The sequence below is a fragment of the Drosophila sulfurigaster genome, chromosome X, assembly GCF_023558435.1.
Source record: "Drosophila sulfurigaster albostrigata strain 15112-1811.04 chromosome X, ASM2355843v2, whole genome shotgun sequence".
NCBI classification, from domain to species: domain Eukaryota; kingdom Metazoa; phylum Arthropoda; class Insecta; order Diptera; family Drosophilidae; genus Drosophila; species Drosophila sulfurigaster.
Window position 1 is genome coordinate 13,521,688 of NC_084885.1, and position 19,049 is coordinate 13,540,736.

Consider the following 19,049-nt stretch of genomic DNA (forward strand, 5'->3'; position numbering starts at 1 on the left):
TGTTTGTTTATACTTTTGAGTTTGAATCTCAAATATTATAATATTAATTATAATTTAAGTTGAGACTTAAGTATTTCCAAAGCACTGGCTGCAAAGGTCTTCGCCTTGATTATAAATATTTTATTTGATTCAATTTTGTCTATATATAATATTGTATTAATATTTTGTTACGATAGCAAATTCATGAATTTATTCAATACTACTTATAAACTTCGCAGTTTTGAATCGTGAAAAAAGCAATAAAATGAGCTCGGAGCATCTTGTAAGAAGCTCCAAAAATACTAAAGATATTTTTAAAGTACAACATTCAAGTTATAATTCCTTCTTTACGATAGGTAACGGGTATGATTATTCCATACCCATTGCACATTGGGTATCTCGGGAGTCGAGCACTCGTGGTTCGATCGTGTTTATTTGTTCTAGTTCGCCATCAGATAGCATGACAAATGTGCGGTATTTTGCGAGTGTGTGTGAGAGTGTTTGTGTGTAGTATTTATAATTGCTATAATCATTTCAAATATATGTGTGTACGTGTGCGAGTTTGTATGATGTCGAATAATACTAATTGAAGGCTGACAGCATCAAATGCTGAAGCTAGACAATAACAACAATGAGAAAGTTCACAAAAACAATTAATGCAATCAAAAAAGCCTCAATCAGAGTTTTAAACAAAATAGTAGCAACAAAAGCCTGAGCATCAGCATCACCATCAGAATCAGAATCATCATCAGCATCAGCATCAACACATTTATGCAATCAACCTTTCAAATTAAAAGCACAAAAATACACTAAATCCAATTTTCACAATTGCTTTCTGAATTTTAAATAGAATTGTGTGTATTTTTTTTTTGTCTTTATTCCCCATTTTGGATTCTATTATTATTGTTATATTTTGTTTCTTTTTTTTTGCCAGCTAAGCTGCTCAGTGTTTTGGAATTGTTTGGCCTCTAGCTCTAAGTTCAGGGGTTATCATGCATAGATTAAATATAAATATAAAAACACTATAGTCCAAAGTGTCTGTGTGCCATCTACTTACTACATTCTTCTACGCATAGCATAGACACAAATTGTAAATAAATTATTAGCACACAGCTCAAGCAAATACATGTGCTATTAGGCTGCATTTATTACAACATGTTTCCCGCGCTCTTAAAATGTGTCGTGTGGATGGGAGGAGTGTTAACGTAAACGACAATCTGAAGTCATCTTCGTGACCTTAATGTGTTTATTCTATATTCGTAATACAGTTCAGAACATGCGATCTTGGGGGTCAGTTTATTGTATTGTAATTGTTTTATATAGAAACATGATTTAGATACACAAAAAATACAGTAATCAGGAGTAATGACAGTGATATTTATATTAATTGCTTTGCTGCTGCTTCCGTTTCGAGTGAATAAATAAAGTTGAATAAAGTCTGAGCGACAAAGGTTGCGCACTTCAACTCTAATAATATGTAATGAAAACAAAAACAGCTAGCTTTCATCTTTAGACCTAGAGATACACAGTATAAATCAATATAAACGATGAAGTATTAACTGAGAATATATTTAAAATAATAAAAAAGTTTTCGAAAGATATTTCCTAAATAGTGTAAAGGAAATTTTTTGCTTTTAATTGGTATATCGATATAAAAATAAAGTTTACATTTGAAAATCAATATATTCTCAAATATTTAAAAGTTTTTTTTACGTATTATGTTGTAAATGTTAAATAAGAAATTTAGATTTTGATGCTGTCTGCAAGATACCCACTTCATATGGGAAGATCGATAACAAATTTAAGAACCAACCATGAAATAAATATATTTAAGATAATTAAAAGTGTACAAATTGTGATTAACAACTATAAAAAATTTACAAACATGCCTTTTAAGGCTGATTACAAAATATCCAGATCACATTAAAAGATCAGTATAAAAATGAAATGTTGCATAAAAGGCATAAAATAAATGTTTTGTTACAGACTTTCTTATCTATCTATCTAGTATATGTAATTTACGGATCCACCTTTCGATGCTGAATTTTAATGTACATTAACATCAGTTTTTGTTTGGCACAGCTAATAAAATTTTCCGCCTGAAAATTTATACTAATCATCACTTTATTTTAACTATGTAAATGAGAAGACTTGCTACACAGTAAAATAAAATTGATTTATGGTAATAGTGTGAATGTTTTCATTGTTTGGGAATTTAGAAAACATTGCTTGGGAATTAAGAAGATTGTGATTGGCATTGTTCAAACAAAATGCAGCAAGCTGCAAAACGTAATCTGCTTTAATTTTTGTGTTTATATAACTGAGTTTTCATATCTCTAAAGCCAATTGATTTATCTAAGCCATGCGAAAGATGCTTTGACAACGTCTAAATGAAGCTATGTGCTGACTCAAAACACATAACATTAAACAATGTTTGACTCAATTTTGTGAAATTCTAATTGTAGTGAAGCAGCTAAGCAGCACACCTTCAAAGAGAAAAGATTCGCTCGGCGCATGAAACAATTGTTGGTGGCAGTTGTTTGTGCAACTTTGAAGACCCTGCAACCTGCAACTACAGACTGCAGACTGCTGACAGTAGACATTGGATAAAACCGGAAGGGAGATGACTGCGGTCTGGTACAATGTCATTCATATATATAAAGTATAGAGTATGGTAAGTATAAAAGTCGGCGTTGGGGTTCATTCTCATACGCGCTGGAAGTTGGAAGTTGGAAGAACAACAGCCACAGCCTGGCATTCATTACCGCCGCAAAAGTTTTTGGCCGACGTACTTTCGAGACAGGCATCTCATGGGCATCGAATTATGACACTTTTAGTGGTTTTTGCTATGTGTTTGTTGCATGCAGTTGCCACAAGGGCTGTCTTTGTGTTGTCACTTTGCTTTATGAATTTGTTTGCAACTTTACTTCGATTTCAGAAGTAACTTGCGAGTAGTGTGTGCGAGGTGTGTGTGTGTGTGTGTGTGTCGCTGTATGTGTGCGTTTATCGCTGTTGTGTTTGTTTGCGTCAAGATATTTTGAAAAACAATTTTTATATTTCTTTACAACTTTTCCCTAGGACACTTTTCCTATTGGCTGTCTGTTTGCTTTCTGTTTTCTGTTTTCTATTCTCCATTTTCTGCTTTCAGTTTTCATCTTTTTTGACATTTGGTTACTTTTTTTTGTTGTGTTTTGTTGGCTTTGTTGCCCCATGTTTTAAGACTTTTATTGTATTCCTGATGCTATTGTATGTATTTATAAGTTTATCAATAAAATTAAGTATTACTGAAAACTTTTTAATTTGACGCAAAATAGTAGAGAGTAACGACAAGTGTCAAATGAAATGAAATCTTTACCACACCTAACTTTCAGCGTATTTTATTCGTCACCAAACAAAATGTATTATGTACACGTAAAAAAAACCATACAAACTAAGCTTAAATTACAAAAGTAATGCATTAATTTTCCAGCATATCACAATGATTATAAAATATTTGAAGTGGTAGTAAAATCAAGAGTCAATCGCCCTTCAGCCCTTTAGACTTTTTAGAGTTTTTTTCTTTTCCACTGCCAAACTATTAGCAAACTGTTTATCGGCCTCTGCTTTGTATTCTTTTAAATTATAGTGTGTTGCCTGCAATTAAAAATAGAGTGTTGTAATTTTGATTGACAGCTCAAAAGTCGATCAGAGATAATTACATTGAGCGCCTCTTGAAATTCGGTCTGTGCCAAGCGTTGGATGCCACGGAAATTGCGACCCAGAATACGTCCGAGCTCATAGCGGGAAATGCTGAAACCCTCAGTCGTAGATGAAGGCAGATCGCTGCCCTCTTCGTCGCTGGAAGACTGTGAAATAAAACGTTGTTAAACAGATGATTATACTTGGAATCCGAAGCTTCAGAAATTGTTCAATACTTCCTTAGATTTTTATCTGCCATCATAAACATAGTTAGAGGTGTCTGTCTAATAAAAGTGTTTAAAGTCTATCGAAATATTTTATCAATCCCTTAATAATTTAATTACTGAAAAATTTACAGACGTAAATTTCAAAATATGAATATTGTAAAAGCTTCTTAAATAGTTAAGCTTCCACATATCTTCATCTACCATCGTAATCATATCTAAAGTGCACGAGCACAAGGTCAAGTACATAAGTTGGTTAACAGATTTTGTGAATATTTTAGAGGGGTTTTTGGGTCTAAAACTGCCCTAAAGGCGATCTATATAATACTAATATAATAATATATAATACATTTTTTATAATACTTACCACTCTTTCTGTTGTTGATCTCGGTTGAGAAGTCGGTTTCATTGGCCCCGGATCGCTAAACTGCTCGTTCACTGTATTGTAAATGTCATTTAAAGTATTCCGTGTGTCTGCATATTGCTAAAATACATTACAAATCGTAACTAATGAAAAAAGCAGAAAGTAAACATGCTCGAAATACTCACATCGGTAATTAGGTTTTTGGTTATGGCGATCTTTTGAAAAAAGTCCCAAAAGAAGCCTCGCTTGTGTCGCACATGTGGCACATCTGATTCTTTTAGATCGCTGCCAGAATCCTTCGACGTCGCAACGCTCAGTTGCAATAACGAAATGCCGATTAAAAGCAGTCCCAACAATTGTTTCGATCTTAAAATTTGCATTCTTTTTGGTTGTACTGCAAGTAAATTGAAATGGAACAAAGCTATTATTAGCTAATATTGCAGATAATAATAATTTATATATTATGTATTAAAAGAACTATTTAATATTTTATAATATTACATTCCAATTAAGAGAATTTGAACACCAAAATTAGAATACAAAGGAATTTGAATGGTATGTTTTTATTTAGATATTTGACCAACTATTTCAAATCGATTCAAGTACATGAATTATGAACCCCAATTATATATTAATGCAGTAGCATTATTTAATTGATCATGTTTAATGTGAAATACGATCAAATCTAGTTTTGATTATGCTTATTGCCCAGTTAAAAATTGCAGTTTTCTAACAACAATTACTGAAATAATTTAAATTGTTAACAACAACAATGATGAATTTAAATGGAGATTTTATATTTATTTTTATTGTATGCGATGTAATGATAATAATAAAAATATTTAAAAGCCCATTTATGGAGAATACAACAAATTAGGCTTAAGTTAACATTAGACTCTTGTATTATAAGATTGAATGATAATAACAAATAAAGAAAAATAGTAATACTCTTAAATTCTGCAATAAATTAGCTGTTCAAAAAACTTCAATGTTCTTTTACCAACTAGTGAGGCGAATTGTTTTCTTAGACAGTATTCTAGGGAAAACTCATTCAGGCTAAACCTCATACGCATATCATAAGGACGTAAGTGAAGCAAATTAAAACAAAATAGGAAAAAACTTGAGACTTTCTCGTCAATGCTTCTGTTTTCATTCTTTAGCTGCAATTCACTTGAATGCATTGCTCTTTGAGTTGCGTATAAATATAGACTACGTAATTAGATAGACAATGTTGTATTTAAAGAAGTTTTGCTTATGGGCCAAATATGTAAACATGGCCAAGACTCTTCGAGTTGCCGAGGCTGCTGTGCAGTCAGTATCTCTCTCTCGCTTCTGCTCTGTCTCTCTATACAAACAAAATCCAGGTGTTTCAGTTTCCACGACAATGTGGGCACTGTTGACAACCGCAAGCTAAAGACTAAACCAAGTTGGTCATCGCCCGTCTACCTCCCAGCTTCCCAGCTTCCCCCTTTTCGCTTTCCGCTTTCTCCTTCGACCCCTTTTGGCTTGCAGTGTGCAATAGCAACTATGTTGTCGCTTTCGTATCTGTCGCACTTCTTCTTCACTGTAGTTGCTGCTGCTTCTGTTGCCGTTGCTGCCGTTGCTGCTGTTGGCGCAGCCGCTGCTGTGCAACTTGAGCATTTTAATTATGCCCTAATGGCACATAATAGCTACCCCTGAATCAGCCTCCTTCTCTCCTTTCTCTCTCACCCTTCACTATTCACTCTCTCGCTCGCCGTCCGCAGTCTATTCGAAGCAAATCCCTAGCTCGGACAGCGTCGAGGTCCTCATTACGACCCGGCGAACTTCATTTTCGGTATTGGATTCCGGATTCCGCTGGCTCTCTCACCAACTTTAGCTATTTTTCGATTATCTATCTGCTTGGCCATCTGTCCTGCTCATTGTCTTCAGGTAAATTTGCACTAGCGCACTGTTTGCCAAACACTTTTTCGACACTGCTTTCCGCTAGGGAACTTTCCTATAAGGTATGCCGAGAGATCATGAATGGTGTTAAAAAGAAGGAGCGCACAAATAATATTATTAAACACTTTGAAACTCGATTCAGTGAAACTTTTTGTTATATTAAATCTTCGTACAGTATATTATTTATATATGAAATAGATTTAATAAAGACTTTATAAAAAAAAAGAGATACCAAACGACATTAAAAACCAAAATTCTTTGTTCTTATAGTTAGGACTTAAAGAAACAGAAAGAGACAAAATAAAGAACAAAAAAGAAAAATCAAATATGAATAAGTAATACTTGAATTATTAATTACGATTTATCAAAAATCGAAATCCTGCAATATCATCATCAATAAATATATTTTATTTTCCCCTAAGGTAAGTGTATCTGAGTGGCGAGCATTAAGCTGGCCTTTTTTGCGTTGCTGACTTTTGCTTTTTCTTTTTCTGCAATTTTTTTTTTTTTTTAGTTGCCAGTTTTTCGGCAATTCTCGTTGCACTTTTGTGCACGCTTTGACTATTTTATTGCCACCCCCATCTAGAGAAGCCTTCGCCGAGCATTGAAACAAACTTCATTTTGAAATTAAAACTTTTTGGCCAAACGGCAAACGGAAAAGCGGCCATGGCAATCGCATTCTTGATTTTGTTTTCCAACTGGCTCATCAACTGGCCAACAAAACTTTGTAATTATATCAATGAGTGGCTGCTCCTGCCGCTCCTCTGGTTCTCTGCTCTTCTGCTCTGCGAGCAGAACTACTACGAGCGAGAACTACTAGAGCTGCTGCTCCCACTCTGCTGCTGGTGTCCAGACACAGTCCTGATGCCTGCAGGACACGACTTCCTTTTTAGAACGGGTTGAGAGAGTGTATGTGTGTGTGTGTGTGTCATACTCGTATGCATTCCATGCCCGGCAATAGTCAAAAATCAATCAATTCTCCAATGGTGGCATAAATTTCTTCATGGCATTTCAATTAAATTTGATTTGATTGCGGCCAAGACAATGGCATACACACTCAAGTGAGACCGAAGCCGTCTGTGCCCAGTCAACCAAATGGCAACCCCCTCTTCAAAGTCTAATGCTGAGAATGAAATATTACGTATACGTAATGTGCATATAATTTTAGAGTAATTCATACCTCATTTTTTATGCAAGCGCATTTTAGAATAATTCGATGCTATTTGAAAACAAATAGAAATACAAATTTATAAAGTAATGCAGAGAATGAAATATTACGTATACGCAATGTGAACCAATTTATCATTTTAGAATAATTTACACATTTTTTAATGCAAGAGAATTAAGAATAATTCGTGGGTTAAAAAAAAAAATACATAATTATAAAATTTATAAACTATTCTAAATTTAAACTTCAATCTTATTAATGTATATAAGTTCATGTTGCTCTTATCATTTATGAATCATGATTAAATGAGGCAACTACTAACGTCATTATAGGAATAGCTTTGACCACATGGATCTGGGTAAAAGATCGAAACGAGAACCAAATTATTTTATGATTACACAAATTGTAAATGATTATTTATAATAAACTTGAAAAGAGTGGAAGAAATAATGTTAAAATTTTAAATTTCAGAGAACAGTTTTAGATAGAAAATCTCTAATTTGAGTAATGCAATTGATAATTGACATCATATCCGTTAACTTTGATTGTTACTTTTTACAGCACCGCATCGAATCACTTTAAAAATGTATGAAGTCCTTTTAATAAAAACATGAAATCAAATTTAATATTAACTACCAACATTATTTTTATAAAAGAGAAATATATTGTTTTCAGGAGAACGCATAAATCATCAATGCAGGATGAACTCATCATAATGTGACTTCTATCCCCGCGCGGTTTTTACTTTTGACCAAAACCCAAGACAGCTGTTTTAACAGTAAGAAATTGAACGTTTTGATAACAAAACGATGACCAAAAAGTTGTGAATACTGAAGCACCTAAAAACGAACACGTACTTTTTAGTTGAAAATCGAAAACGAAGAATGAAAACCGGAGTACGCCTTTATACAATACTTTGATAAAAATGCATAGCAAGGAACAAATGACTAAAGTAAATAGAAGTAATGACAATTTTGCATTTAATCAGCATCAGTCCCGAAGTCGTTAAACTTAACTGATTATAATAAGTATGCATTTTATAAAGTTTTAAAGTTGTTGTTTAAAAAACTGTGATAATTATCACACACAACACAGCGTTCAATCTTCACTGTTCATTGTTTAGGAGCTGTCCAAAGATTTATTCATGCATTAAGCACATACAAACACACACACACACACAGGCATACACACGCATACACGCCCATGTAGTCACTTGTTACACAGAGAGACGCATCAAAAGCGTTAGAAGAAGATAGAGCACGTCGCGACAATTGCCGTCTCAGATCCTCGCCTCATTTGGAATTTGCATGTTAAGTACCAATTAAACGGGACTTAAGAGCGCTTTAAATGTTGACGATATGTTCCGACACCAACACCAACAGAAGCACCAGCAGCAGCAGCTTCGCACAGTCTATTCTGTGGACCATATTGTTGTGTGCAAGTTATCTTACATTTAACAGGTAACTATGTAGTATAATACTCATATGTAGCAGATAGTTGACTGTCTTTAACAATGCCCAAAAAAAAGTTTAGAGGTAGAGAAGAAAAGTAAAAGCAATTTCATAATCTGCAATAATGTAAATGATGTCTTGCAATTTCATTTTTAAAACCCAGTGCATAAAAAGTACAATGGGACTAACAAGTTTGCGTCCATGGATAATATGAAACAGGCATAAAGCAGCATTTGTGAGAGCACACATAAAATATACAAAAGTGTAAGTCCTACACAGACGAGTATATACGAGCATGTGTTTTATATGTTGGCCTAACCGTTTTCACAAGAAAAGTGAAGACTATAAAAGCTAGGAGCCCAAGCACAGCGCACGCATATCGAGTTTGTGGTAAATTCGCATGCAAATCAATAAATATAAATATTTTGGAGCAATTTTGGAAGGTATTGCCTTGAGGCTTACCACAACATTTGCTTTGGGCTTCAACGTTGTTGAGCACTTTCCATTGCTTGTGCTTCCAAATTGGCTTCAAACTATCCAATATGTTATACAATATATGCAATTCATCCTGCTAGCTTAAATATAACATAAATTATCTTTTGTGTTCAAAACAAGTAAGAAAGCTACAGTCAAATCTGCTCGACTGTGAGATAACCGCTGTCTATTTTGTTTTAATTTTAAAGAACACCAAACTAATACAAAGTAATAATAAATACTGAAAATATACCAAAGGCTTTATGTGGTATATTCATACAGTACTACATTTCAAATATACCAAAGCGTACAAAATGAGCCAGATCATTTAGTATTCAATTCAAAATATACCAAAGAATACTTAATATACCAGATTGTCAACCAAAGCAGCCAAAACCTTGTTGCAGCAGTCGTAATTTGTTAAACACATTTTTCAAATAATTTCGACAATTTTTATCTGATGCCAAATAAATTTTTAGAAATCACATATGGATTTGTTATTAGCTTCAAAATTACGCTTGTTATTTGCTGAGGCAGAACTGGGTGTGACACAAATTTGAAAAAAACTTGATCTGCGTGCAAAAATAACAAGTGCTTAATAAGGTCAGAGATGCTTTCTTCTGCTTGTTAGATTTTCTGCAGGGACAAAGATATAATACCTTTCTACCCTATGGGTAGAGTGAACAAAAAGCATCGACAAACCAACAATATTTTTAATATTTGTCTTTCACGCCTAACATTTCGGCTCGTCATCAAATTTTAGTACCTCTAGTTATTATTTTTTCATAATTTTTAATTGCATGTTGTAAACTAAAATTTTGTGTTCAAAAAAACAAATGCATTACCAATATACATAATAATATGTATATGCGCTTCTTACAAAATATGAGCATATTTTTTAGTGTTCAATGTATTTATGTATTTTAGTTATTGGAGAATATAATTTTAGTTTACAGCAAGCTAAAAAAAATGTAAGAAAAAAGATATTCACTAGAGCCTTTAGGCAATTAAAACTTTTAGTTTTTTGTTTTTTTTTTTTGTTTCTTACTTTTGAATTGCTTGTTGTGAGCTAAAATTGTATTTGCAATACATAAATACATGACCAATAATACAAGCACTTCTTTGCAGCACTTTCGCTCTTGGGCATTTAACATTTTTCAGCACAGTTCTATAGGTTGACGCTTTTATCTTTTTATGCGACATATGAGGTATTGATGCGGACCGAAATAATATATTACAGAGCGCCACATGACCAATTTAACCGCCTTTACACAATTCCCCATGAACACATGGAATTTATTCATCTATTTGTTTGTTTGTTTTTTTTTTTGTCGTTTTTCGTATTTTACAAGTTGCGATAATAACAAAAGCGTTTGATGTGGCACTCGAACGCTGGAAGCCCTTTTGGTCAATTTCAATAAGAATAAATAGTAGGTGAAATTGGTATTTATTTCCCTTTTTTTTTTTTGTGATTTTTTGTACTTTTTGTTTTGTCACTCGTAAACAATTGTTACACTCTCGTCGTAATAGTTGTTGTTGCTGTGTATGTGCAATGATAGTGGCTCGAGGATAAATGCGACGATAAAGTACAAAATACAAACGCATGTATGTTATGTATGTATGTATGTTTGGTATTTGCGCTTTTGTTTGTTTAACGTAAGCGCTTAAAGGTGACCAGACTATTTGATATGTCATTTATTTTCAAGGCAACGCGCGCTTTCCAACCGGAAAATTGACTTTCTCAGCGCGCGCGCAGCGCAGCGAGCGTTATTGCTGCCACAAGCATCCTCCATCGGCTCATCCCTTTTGTTTTTGACTTATGTTCACAGCTTTAATGGTCGACAGAGAGAGAGAGAGAGAGAGAGAGAGAGAGAGATAGCAGACAGTCAGCGGTAGCTAACTATTGTAGTATGTCCTAAGCAACAATTGCTCTTTGCTTGAATTGATTCTCTCTCTCTCTTTTTCCTTTTGGACAGTTAACTGCAATACACAAAATTGTTTGAGGGCGGTGTCTACAATTTAATCGTTACGAGCAACATTAACATTATTTCATATTGACATAGCCATGGCCAAAGATGGCAACCGCACGTGATCAGCGTGTCGCGCTAATAACTCATACACACAACGTTGCTACGCTTACACCTACTCCAGCCTGTCTGTCCTACTCCCTCTGCTCTGCTCCATCTCCTGCTACCGCAAATGGCATTACGTATGGGTCGACTGACTTGCATTGGACGCAATTTTGTCCTTCACGTCGACCCAACCGTCTCAGCTACGTGCCAACTGTCAGAGGCAACGAAGAGAAGCCAACACAAAAAAGTAAGAAAAAAATATAGTATAAGAAATAGAACTCAAGTTGCAAACTTAACCGTCAGGCCAAGAGCAAAATCAACTCAATAAATAAAACATAGTATCTATGGGAGTATATTGATATGACTCTGTACAGAAGTAGGTAAGCTTGTGTGTGTGCGTTGTGCATGTGTGTGTGTGTGTGGTGTATGGTGTGCCTTTATGAATAGCTGAGGAATAGTAAATATAATTGTATCCTACACAGACCGCTTGTCCGTGCCATTAATTCCGTTAAAGTTGATCAGTAAATGACTTGCCCGTTATTGATGTGGTGTCCGAGGACTGACGTTGCTTTCCTACGCTCATTTCGAATATTTTAATTAAATAACAAGCGGCGAAACGAGCACGACTACCAAATACCCTGGGACCATCAAGAAGGAAAGCTGCAGGTGACTTAGAACTGAATTCAGCTAACAGAAAATACAAAAAAAAGTTTTAACTTAACAAGAAATTGTTTATCTATACACTGCTGGTCTTAAAAGTTGTTTAATATTTATTACTTTAATGATAATTGAAAAGTAGTTGATAAGCATTTGATATTTAATGATTCGTTTATTTGAAACGTATTATACAAATAGTATACCAAATTGTATGATTCAAACAAAAATATTTTGTTAATTGTTACAACCTCTTTTGTTAGAAATAACTTCATATATCCGGTCCATCATAAAATTATACAAGGAATCTATGAAGTTCAAGGAAATCTCGCTCCAAGTACGTTTATTAGCTTAAGTTAATATTTTCTTATCTTTGCATTGCTTTCCCCCTTCGTATATCTTCCGTTTAAGCATTTTCAACATTTTCTATAGAATATGCTTGCCATATACATGTACATTAATGTATATGTACATGTATATAGTATTATATAATTATAAGTTGGCGTCAAAAGGATTTCCAACCTTTTCGATTTGGGCCTTGCCCAAAAAAAAAACAGAAGTTGCAAATTATTGTTGTTATATTTTTTGTGACAATACTTTATAAAAATCTCTATTTCTCTCTCTATTGGTAAAAACCAAATTGTAAACTCAATAAAAAGCGCAATAGTTACCGTTTTTTTTGCACACATGGAATAAACCCCGACGTTTTTTAGTAAAGTGGTTTACGCAACAATTAAATATTTATAATAGAGTGCTTGCTTGAAACTATTAAAAATAATTATACAACTGCTCTAGTGAACTATGGCACAAACAACATTTTATTATCATTATTTAGAATTAGAATTTTAATAGCCATTGGTTAGGTGACTAAAGTTTCAATCCCAAATCGATTATCGAAAGCAACAACAACATGGAGTTCTCCGCTTAAATGAAAAACATTTTCATTGTCACTCTGTTAGTTTTTGCGGAGTACGTATTAATTTGTGCACATTAAATTAATCAATACAAATAAAGTAAAGCATATATATTAAATACAAAAAAATGCCGCTTAATTGAGAATTAAATATATACATTTTTTTTTTAAATCTTAATAGCTCATTTGATATTCACTTTGAGACTTGATATATTAATTTAAATAAATAATTAGATTTTCAACTTGGGAAGCTAATTTGGAAATTTAATGCAAGTATTTATTTTAATCAAAAATTTGTCGCTTCATTGGAAATGCCTCATTTGCGACGTTTAAATGGAAATGTATTAGATTTTTTTTAGTTATATTGTAATAAATATATATTTTTTTTAGTCTGCAAGTTGCAGTATTTTAGATTTTTTTTTATTTATTTAATGTATAAATTAAATAAATATTTTGATGTTCAATTTGTGCCATTAATGTAATAATTGTGTACATAATTTTATGTTTAACATTAAAGTTACACAACTTAGAAGTATATTAAAAATATAAATTGAAAATTAAGTATTTTGCATTTGAAATCATTGCATATTTAATATATTGATTTAATTAAATAATTTTTTGTTTAATTTGTGAAAAGTTCATGAAAAACACAAATTGAAATTAAAGTATTTAAATATTTTGCTTCTGTCATATGTATTTAATGAAATTGACTGTCGAAATTTATTCGTATTTGACTATTCCTTCCATAAGAAAGTCTCAGTGTGTGATGTGATATGTGGTTAATAGGTTTATCGCAGTCGGGCATCAAAATGGGATTTCCTAGGTCGTATGGTTTGTTGTCAAAATGTTCGAAGCATCGCCATAAACAAGCACAGCTAATGGCCATATCACAATCACAATCGCATGCCTGACCTTGACTTGAACGTGGCCAAAATGAAAACAACAACACAGACATTGGATAATGTATGAGTCGTACGGCGCTAAATATGTCAATGTCAATTGGATTTTTTTTTTGGGGACCAGGCAATAAAAACAAAACAATAAAGAAAGCAACAAACAAGTGCGCTTAACTCGGAGGTACTCAGTATTGAAACTATTTAAAAGCCGGAACTAATATTAAAGTCAATAAATAACTTGCAAGTTAATTGGCTGATCAAAATATTGATATTATTATCGGTGTTTATTTATGCTTCGTGGTCAGTTGGCAATAGGTGATAATAACATATTTGTTTGCCGTGTGTATAAAATGGCCAAAATAGTTGTTACTATTTATTCCATACTTGCACTTGATGGACACTCCACAGAAATTGATCAACTAGCAGACACTTGATTCACACTCGCGGAGAGTCCCAAGACGTCATTGCAATTATGTAAATTTTCATGTTCAGCATTGTAACTGGACTCGGTTATTGTTGATTATAGCTTTTTTTTGTTGCTTTACCCAAGAGGCGGCTGTAGAAGCTGCAGCGGCAGACTCTGAAGGCAAACACGTCAATTAAAGCTTGTTAAAGTGGGTCAGCATTGTTTACACGCTGTTGCGCATGCTCTGAAGTCGCTGAAGTCGCTGCGTTGAAATAAGATTAAATGTTAAAGCAAACGAATTTCAAATTTCGATTTCAAATATCTATAACCAACGTTTTGAAGGCCATTTAAATATGAACGACGCACTCAACAACAAATAAACACACACACACGAAGCGGTGTATTATAACTAACTTAGTCGACACTAAAGATTTCAAGATTATTTCTTGCCTATGACCAACAGCTTTTGTTTTGAGAGAGGGTATGAGGGCATGACTGCGCCCAACTCTCAACTATGTAAGGTCATTAAGATCCATTTAAAAACCCATGTGAAGTCATTAAAGCAACACACAACACAACGAAACTGTATACTCTAAAAAAAAAGAAGCAATCTGTGATGTTTCAGCGAGCTTTTAAAATTAAATCAAATGTAATTGCATCACGCCCATGGAATGCAAATATATCTGAGCACATTTGAGTAGAACATTAACGTAACAGTTGACACAATTGACAATTATTATTAATTACGGCGATTAGTTCGTTGCACAATTCAATGCAATTCACATTAATCCACATTGTTGTCAGTATTTTGTATGCTTCACTTAATTCCTAAAACATGTGTTGCAATGTGCCAATACGATTTTAGCGAAAGTTTATTGCACAAAATACACAAATCGAAAACTCACTTTTTGCAATTGTTCACTTAAAAAAAAAAAAATACAATTAAATTGTAGCACAATAACAAAAAAGCAAATAAAATAAATAAATAAAGTAAAAAAGTTCGAAGCTGCACTGAACAAAATATTTTTGGTTACTTGATTTAGGCGCACGCTAAAGAGAACTAAACGGCGACGGCGGACAAATTATTCAAGCCAAATAAATATAAGCCAAAAACTAGCCGACAAATGCGTCCGAACCGGCTGATACAGTGGTCTCAAATCTATTAATACGCAATCAAAAAATATGAGCATGAAATGGAGAAACATGCAAATAAAATGTTTTCATTAAAAACATCTAAACCAGTGGGAACCAACGATCAGAGTCGACATTTATTGTTTGATATAAGAAATATAATATCTTTTTTTTTATTTTTATATATTCCTCAGTTTATTAAACTGTTTTTTGTATATTTTTAATTTATTTTCTCCTTCATTTTATATATTTTTCAGTTGAGTCAACCATTTTTTGGTCTACCTCTTAGTATTATCAAATTGTCGTATAGTATTAGTAATATAAATATTTCCATATAATATTTAATATAGCCTCAATATTTTCTTAAACTCCTAAAATCTTATTCGTTCAATAAAAGGTTGAAAGCAAAGAAGTATGGAGAGTAAATTTATTAAAATTAAATATATATTGTTTTATAGTAATTAAATAAATTTATAATGTTCCAAAAAGCAAGTAGGTTAATAATTTAATTTTATGTATATCATATACATAGATTGTATGTATATAATAAAAATAACATGTATAATAATATATCATCATTCATTCATTATTTGGTTTCTAGTTTCCCTGGATTGTAGTTCATATAAACGCTCTTTTGGAAGAGTAAATCAAAAATTAGCAATACACATTTTCACAACTGTTCCACTGTGCCTACGATGACGACGTCGACGTCGACGCGTTGGCTGGCAGCAACGACGCGTCGCGTTGAGTCGAGTCGCGTCGCATGAAGCTACCCAAAGTGCAGCTACGCAAACAGCTGACCAATCGGTCGACTGCGCAGTTAACATACAATATGTTACTCTACAGCGACGAAGCGAAGCACTTCGTCGTTCCACAGTGCCGTAAAGTATTCGCTTCAAGCGGCACTTGCTGCAAATGCTGTGACTGCGACTTCGACAGCGAATGCGGCTGCGCGACGGCGTCTTAAAGCTGGTTTTTGTTTATTTTGTGCTCTTACACAAGAGCTGTCGGCGAGCATTACATTATTACTATGTATTACTGCAGCCCAGCCATACTATGGACACACATATTTATGAATATCTGTATGTAAATCATAAAGTACACACGTGGATTGTGAGGCAATAATTTGCAATTGCCTACATCGGTAATTACTATACTATACTTACTAACAGAAGCAAATGTACTTATGGCTATTTCCTGGGCTTTAGATGTTTTTTCTTTGCTCACAGTTACCACACAAAATAATGGATTGTATGATGGGTAAATAGAATATACGAGGATAAAAAAAAACGAATTACAAATAAGCATTGAACTGCGGAAATTAATAAATTTTAAAAAGAGAAATTGAAAAATATAAAAAAATATAATTCTTTATATAATTCTAGTCAAATTTACAATTTTAGAAATACTAGCATTCTTCTCTGTTTAACGTTTGCGGATGAGTGTGTGCCAGCAATGACTATTAATATACTTGAAAGAACTAGCAACTGCTTCCGTTAAACTAACAGCAACGTCTTCTGTTTCACTTGCTCCTTTTGGTGGTCTTGCATTCAAGCTACTTTTTTACAATGCATGCGAATGAATTGTTGATGCGCTGATTTCTGCCAAAGCTTCTCTCTCGCTCTTTCGAAGCAGCAAATAAAGCAAACAACAAGCGTCATCAAAAATGCAGACGTATACTAGACATCTACTCTAATATTGCTGTATGATAGAGACGATCAGCAAATGCTTCGACACTTAACTATCGCGCTCTCGCTTATACTCGTATCCAAGCTTAGAACTGTGCGAGCTTAGTAGCAACTTCTTCCGCTAGACATAATCATAACTAGCAACGACCTTGCAACTGCTTACGCGTAACGTATAGCAACGTCTTCATTCCCACTTGCTGCTTTTTGTTTTCTGCTTCGCTCTCACTTTATGGCAAAGCAAGTGCAAAAAACCACCCCCAAAATTCATCTCTTTTACATGTCCGTGTGATAGACACGATCAGCGAACTCTTGATAATCGCGCACTCACTCGCACTTTTATATAAACATGCAGCTGCTTAAGCTTAGTAGCAACTTCTTCCACTAGACATGCTCTGAAACTAGCATCCTTCTCCGTTTAACATTGCGCAACCTCTTTTGTTAGACTTGTAGTGAACTAGCAACTGCTTCCGCTACAGTAATAGCAAAGTCTTCTGTTATAGTTTTAGTAAACTAGCAACTGCTTCTACTTAGGTACTAGCAACGGCTTCTGCTGTACTTTCAAGAAACTAGCAACTTCTTCCGTTTAACTAATACCAAAGTATTCAGTCTCTTGTTCCATTTTGTCTTGTATTGAAGTAAATGCATACAAATGCGTGTTGTTATTTCTTCGCGCACTTACCTTAAGGTTCCAACTAGGCAATTGCAAAAAAACCACCCCCAAAATTTGTTTGAAAATCTTCTCTAATGTGATAGACACGATCAGCGAACGTTTGCTTGGGCAATAGATTATCGCGCTCTCGCTCGCTCGTGCATACAATTTTGCAGATGTTGCAGCTTAGTAACAACTTCTTCCGCTACACGTACTCCGCAACTAGCATCCTTTTCCCTTTAACGTTTGCGTCCTCTTTTGTACTATCAACGTCTTCCGTTAGACTTGTAGCGAACTACCCATTGCCTTTATTTAGCTAATATCAATCTCTTCTGCTAAATTTTGGAGAACTAGCAACTGCTTCCGCTAGAGTAATAGCATCGACTTCCTTTATAAATTCTTCGCAACTAGCATCCTTTTCTGTTTAACGCTTGCTTTTTCTTCTATACTACAATAGCAATGTCTTCTATTTTAATTGCGACGATGTAGTAACTTCTTCCGTTTAAGCAATAGAAAGTTAACTAGCAACATCTTTCGTTTAACTAGTAGCAACCTTTTCTGCTATACTACTTTGAAAGAATTCGCGACTGCTTCTGCTTATTTAATAGCACCTTCTTCTGGGTAGATTGATCTTTTGGCGGACATAACTTATGAACATATTCTTTCGCTAAGGTGCAAACTTAGTTTCTATAGTTTTACTATTAGCGATGAATACTACTTTAACTTAATTAATAGCAAATTCTTTTGTTTTGCTTGTTTGCATTAACTTGAATATTTACAGTATAAAAGTTCTTACTCCTCATAATCAATAATGATGTCGCTAATAAATGAATTGTGTAGAAACGTACTAAAAATATGATTTTGTGTGCAGACATCCAAAAATGAGCTTTTAATGGAAGATAATAAAGAGTGTCATACTATCTACATACATATGTAGCTGGAGTTGATTACATAAGGATACATATGTAAAGCTCGTCAATTGAATAAATTAACAGAGTAACAGGAATGAAAACTTTTAAGACCTCAAAAGCTGAGGGAAATATTATATGTTGGCAAATAAATGAAAATTTTGTTGAAATGGCATAACAACTAGCAACTAACATACATATTTACTAAAAATGTATGTATGTTTATGGCCGTGAACTGGACATGTTAATTATAATTATTTTCGCAACATTTTAATTGGCTTAAGCGTTGGGTTCAACGTGCTAATTAAGAGTTAGTTTCAATTTTGTTTTCGTTTGTGGCGGACAATAGCTCCAATTATGGCAATTATATTGCACAACACAGCAGTAACTGCAATATTCCTGTAAAATTGTTTTCAGCTGTAACGACCACTCCAATGTTTAGAACAGTCCTCGTTATGGTTGCATATATTC

The 19,049-nt window shown here is 33.8% G+C and overlaps 1 protein-coding gene across 1 annotated transcript; it reads right to left on the bottom strand.

Moving 5' to 3' along the window:
• Nucleotides 1–1,753: 1,753 nt before the first annotated feature.
• Nucleotides 1,754–15,255, bottom strand: LOC133848178 (uncharacterized). Its single transcript, XM_062283620.1, has 5 exons — nucleotides 15,108–15,255; nucleotides 4,431–4,639; nucleotides 4,249–4,365; nucleotides 3,678–3,824; nucleotides 1,754–3,612 (listed from the first exon to the last, which is right to left on the bottom strand). The coding sequence occupies exons 2-5, from the start codon at nucleotides 4,623–4,625 to the stop codon at nucleotides 3,508–3,510; spliced, it is 564 nt and encodes a 187-aa protein (XP_062139604.1). The 5' UTR covers nucleotides 4,626–4,639; nucleotides 15,108–15,255; the 3' UTR covers nucleotides 1,754–3,507.
• Between the last annotated feature and the right edge of the window lie 3,794 nt (nucleotides 15,256–19,049).

Bases quoted from the DNA above. Each gene is read 5' to 3' on its own strand.
- LOC133848178 (XM_062283620.1), bottom strand. From the start codon at position 4,625: ATGCAAATTTTAAGATCGAAACAATTGTTGGGACTGCTTTTAATCGGC. The intron at 3,825-4,248 runs GTAAGTATTATA...TTTATTTCACAG, and splicing joins GATCAACAACAGAAAGAGTG to TCTTCCAGCGACGAAGAGGG. The intron at 3,613-3,677 runs GTAATTATCTCT...TTTTAATTGCAG, and splicing joins AATTTCAAGAGGCGCTCAAT to GCAACACACTATAATTTAAA.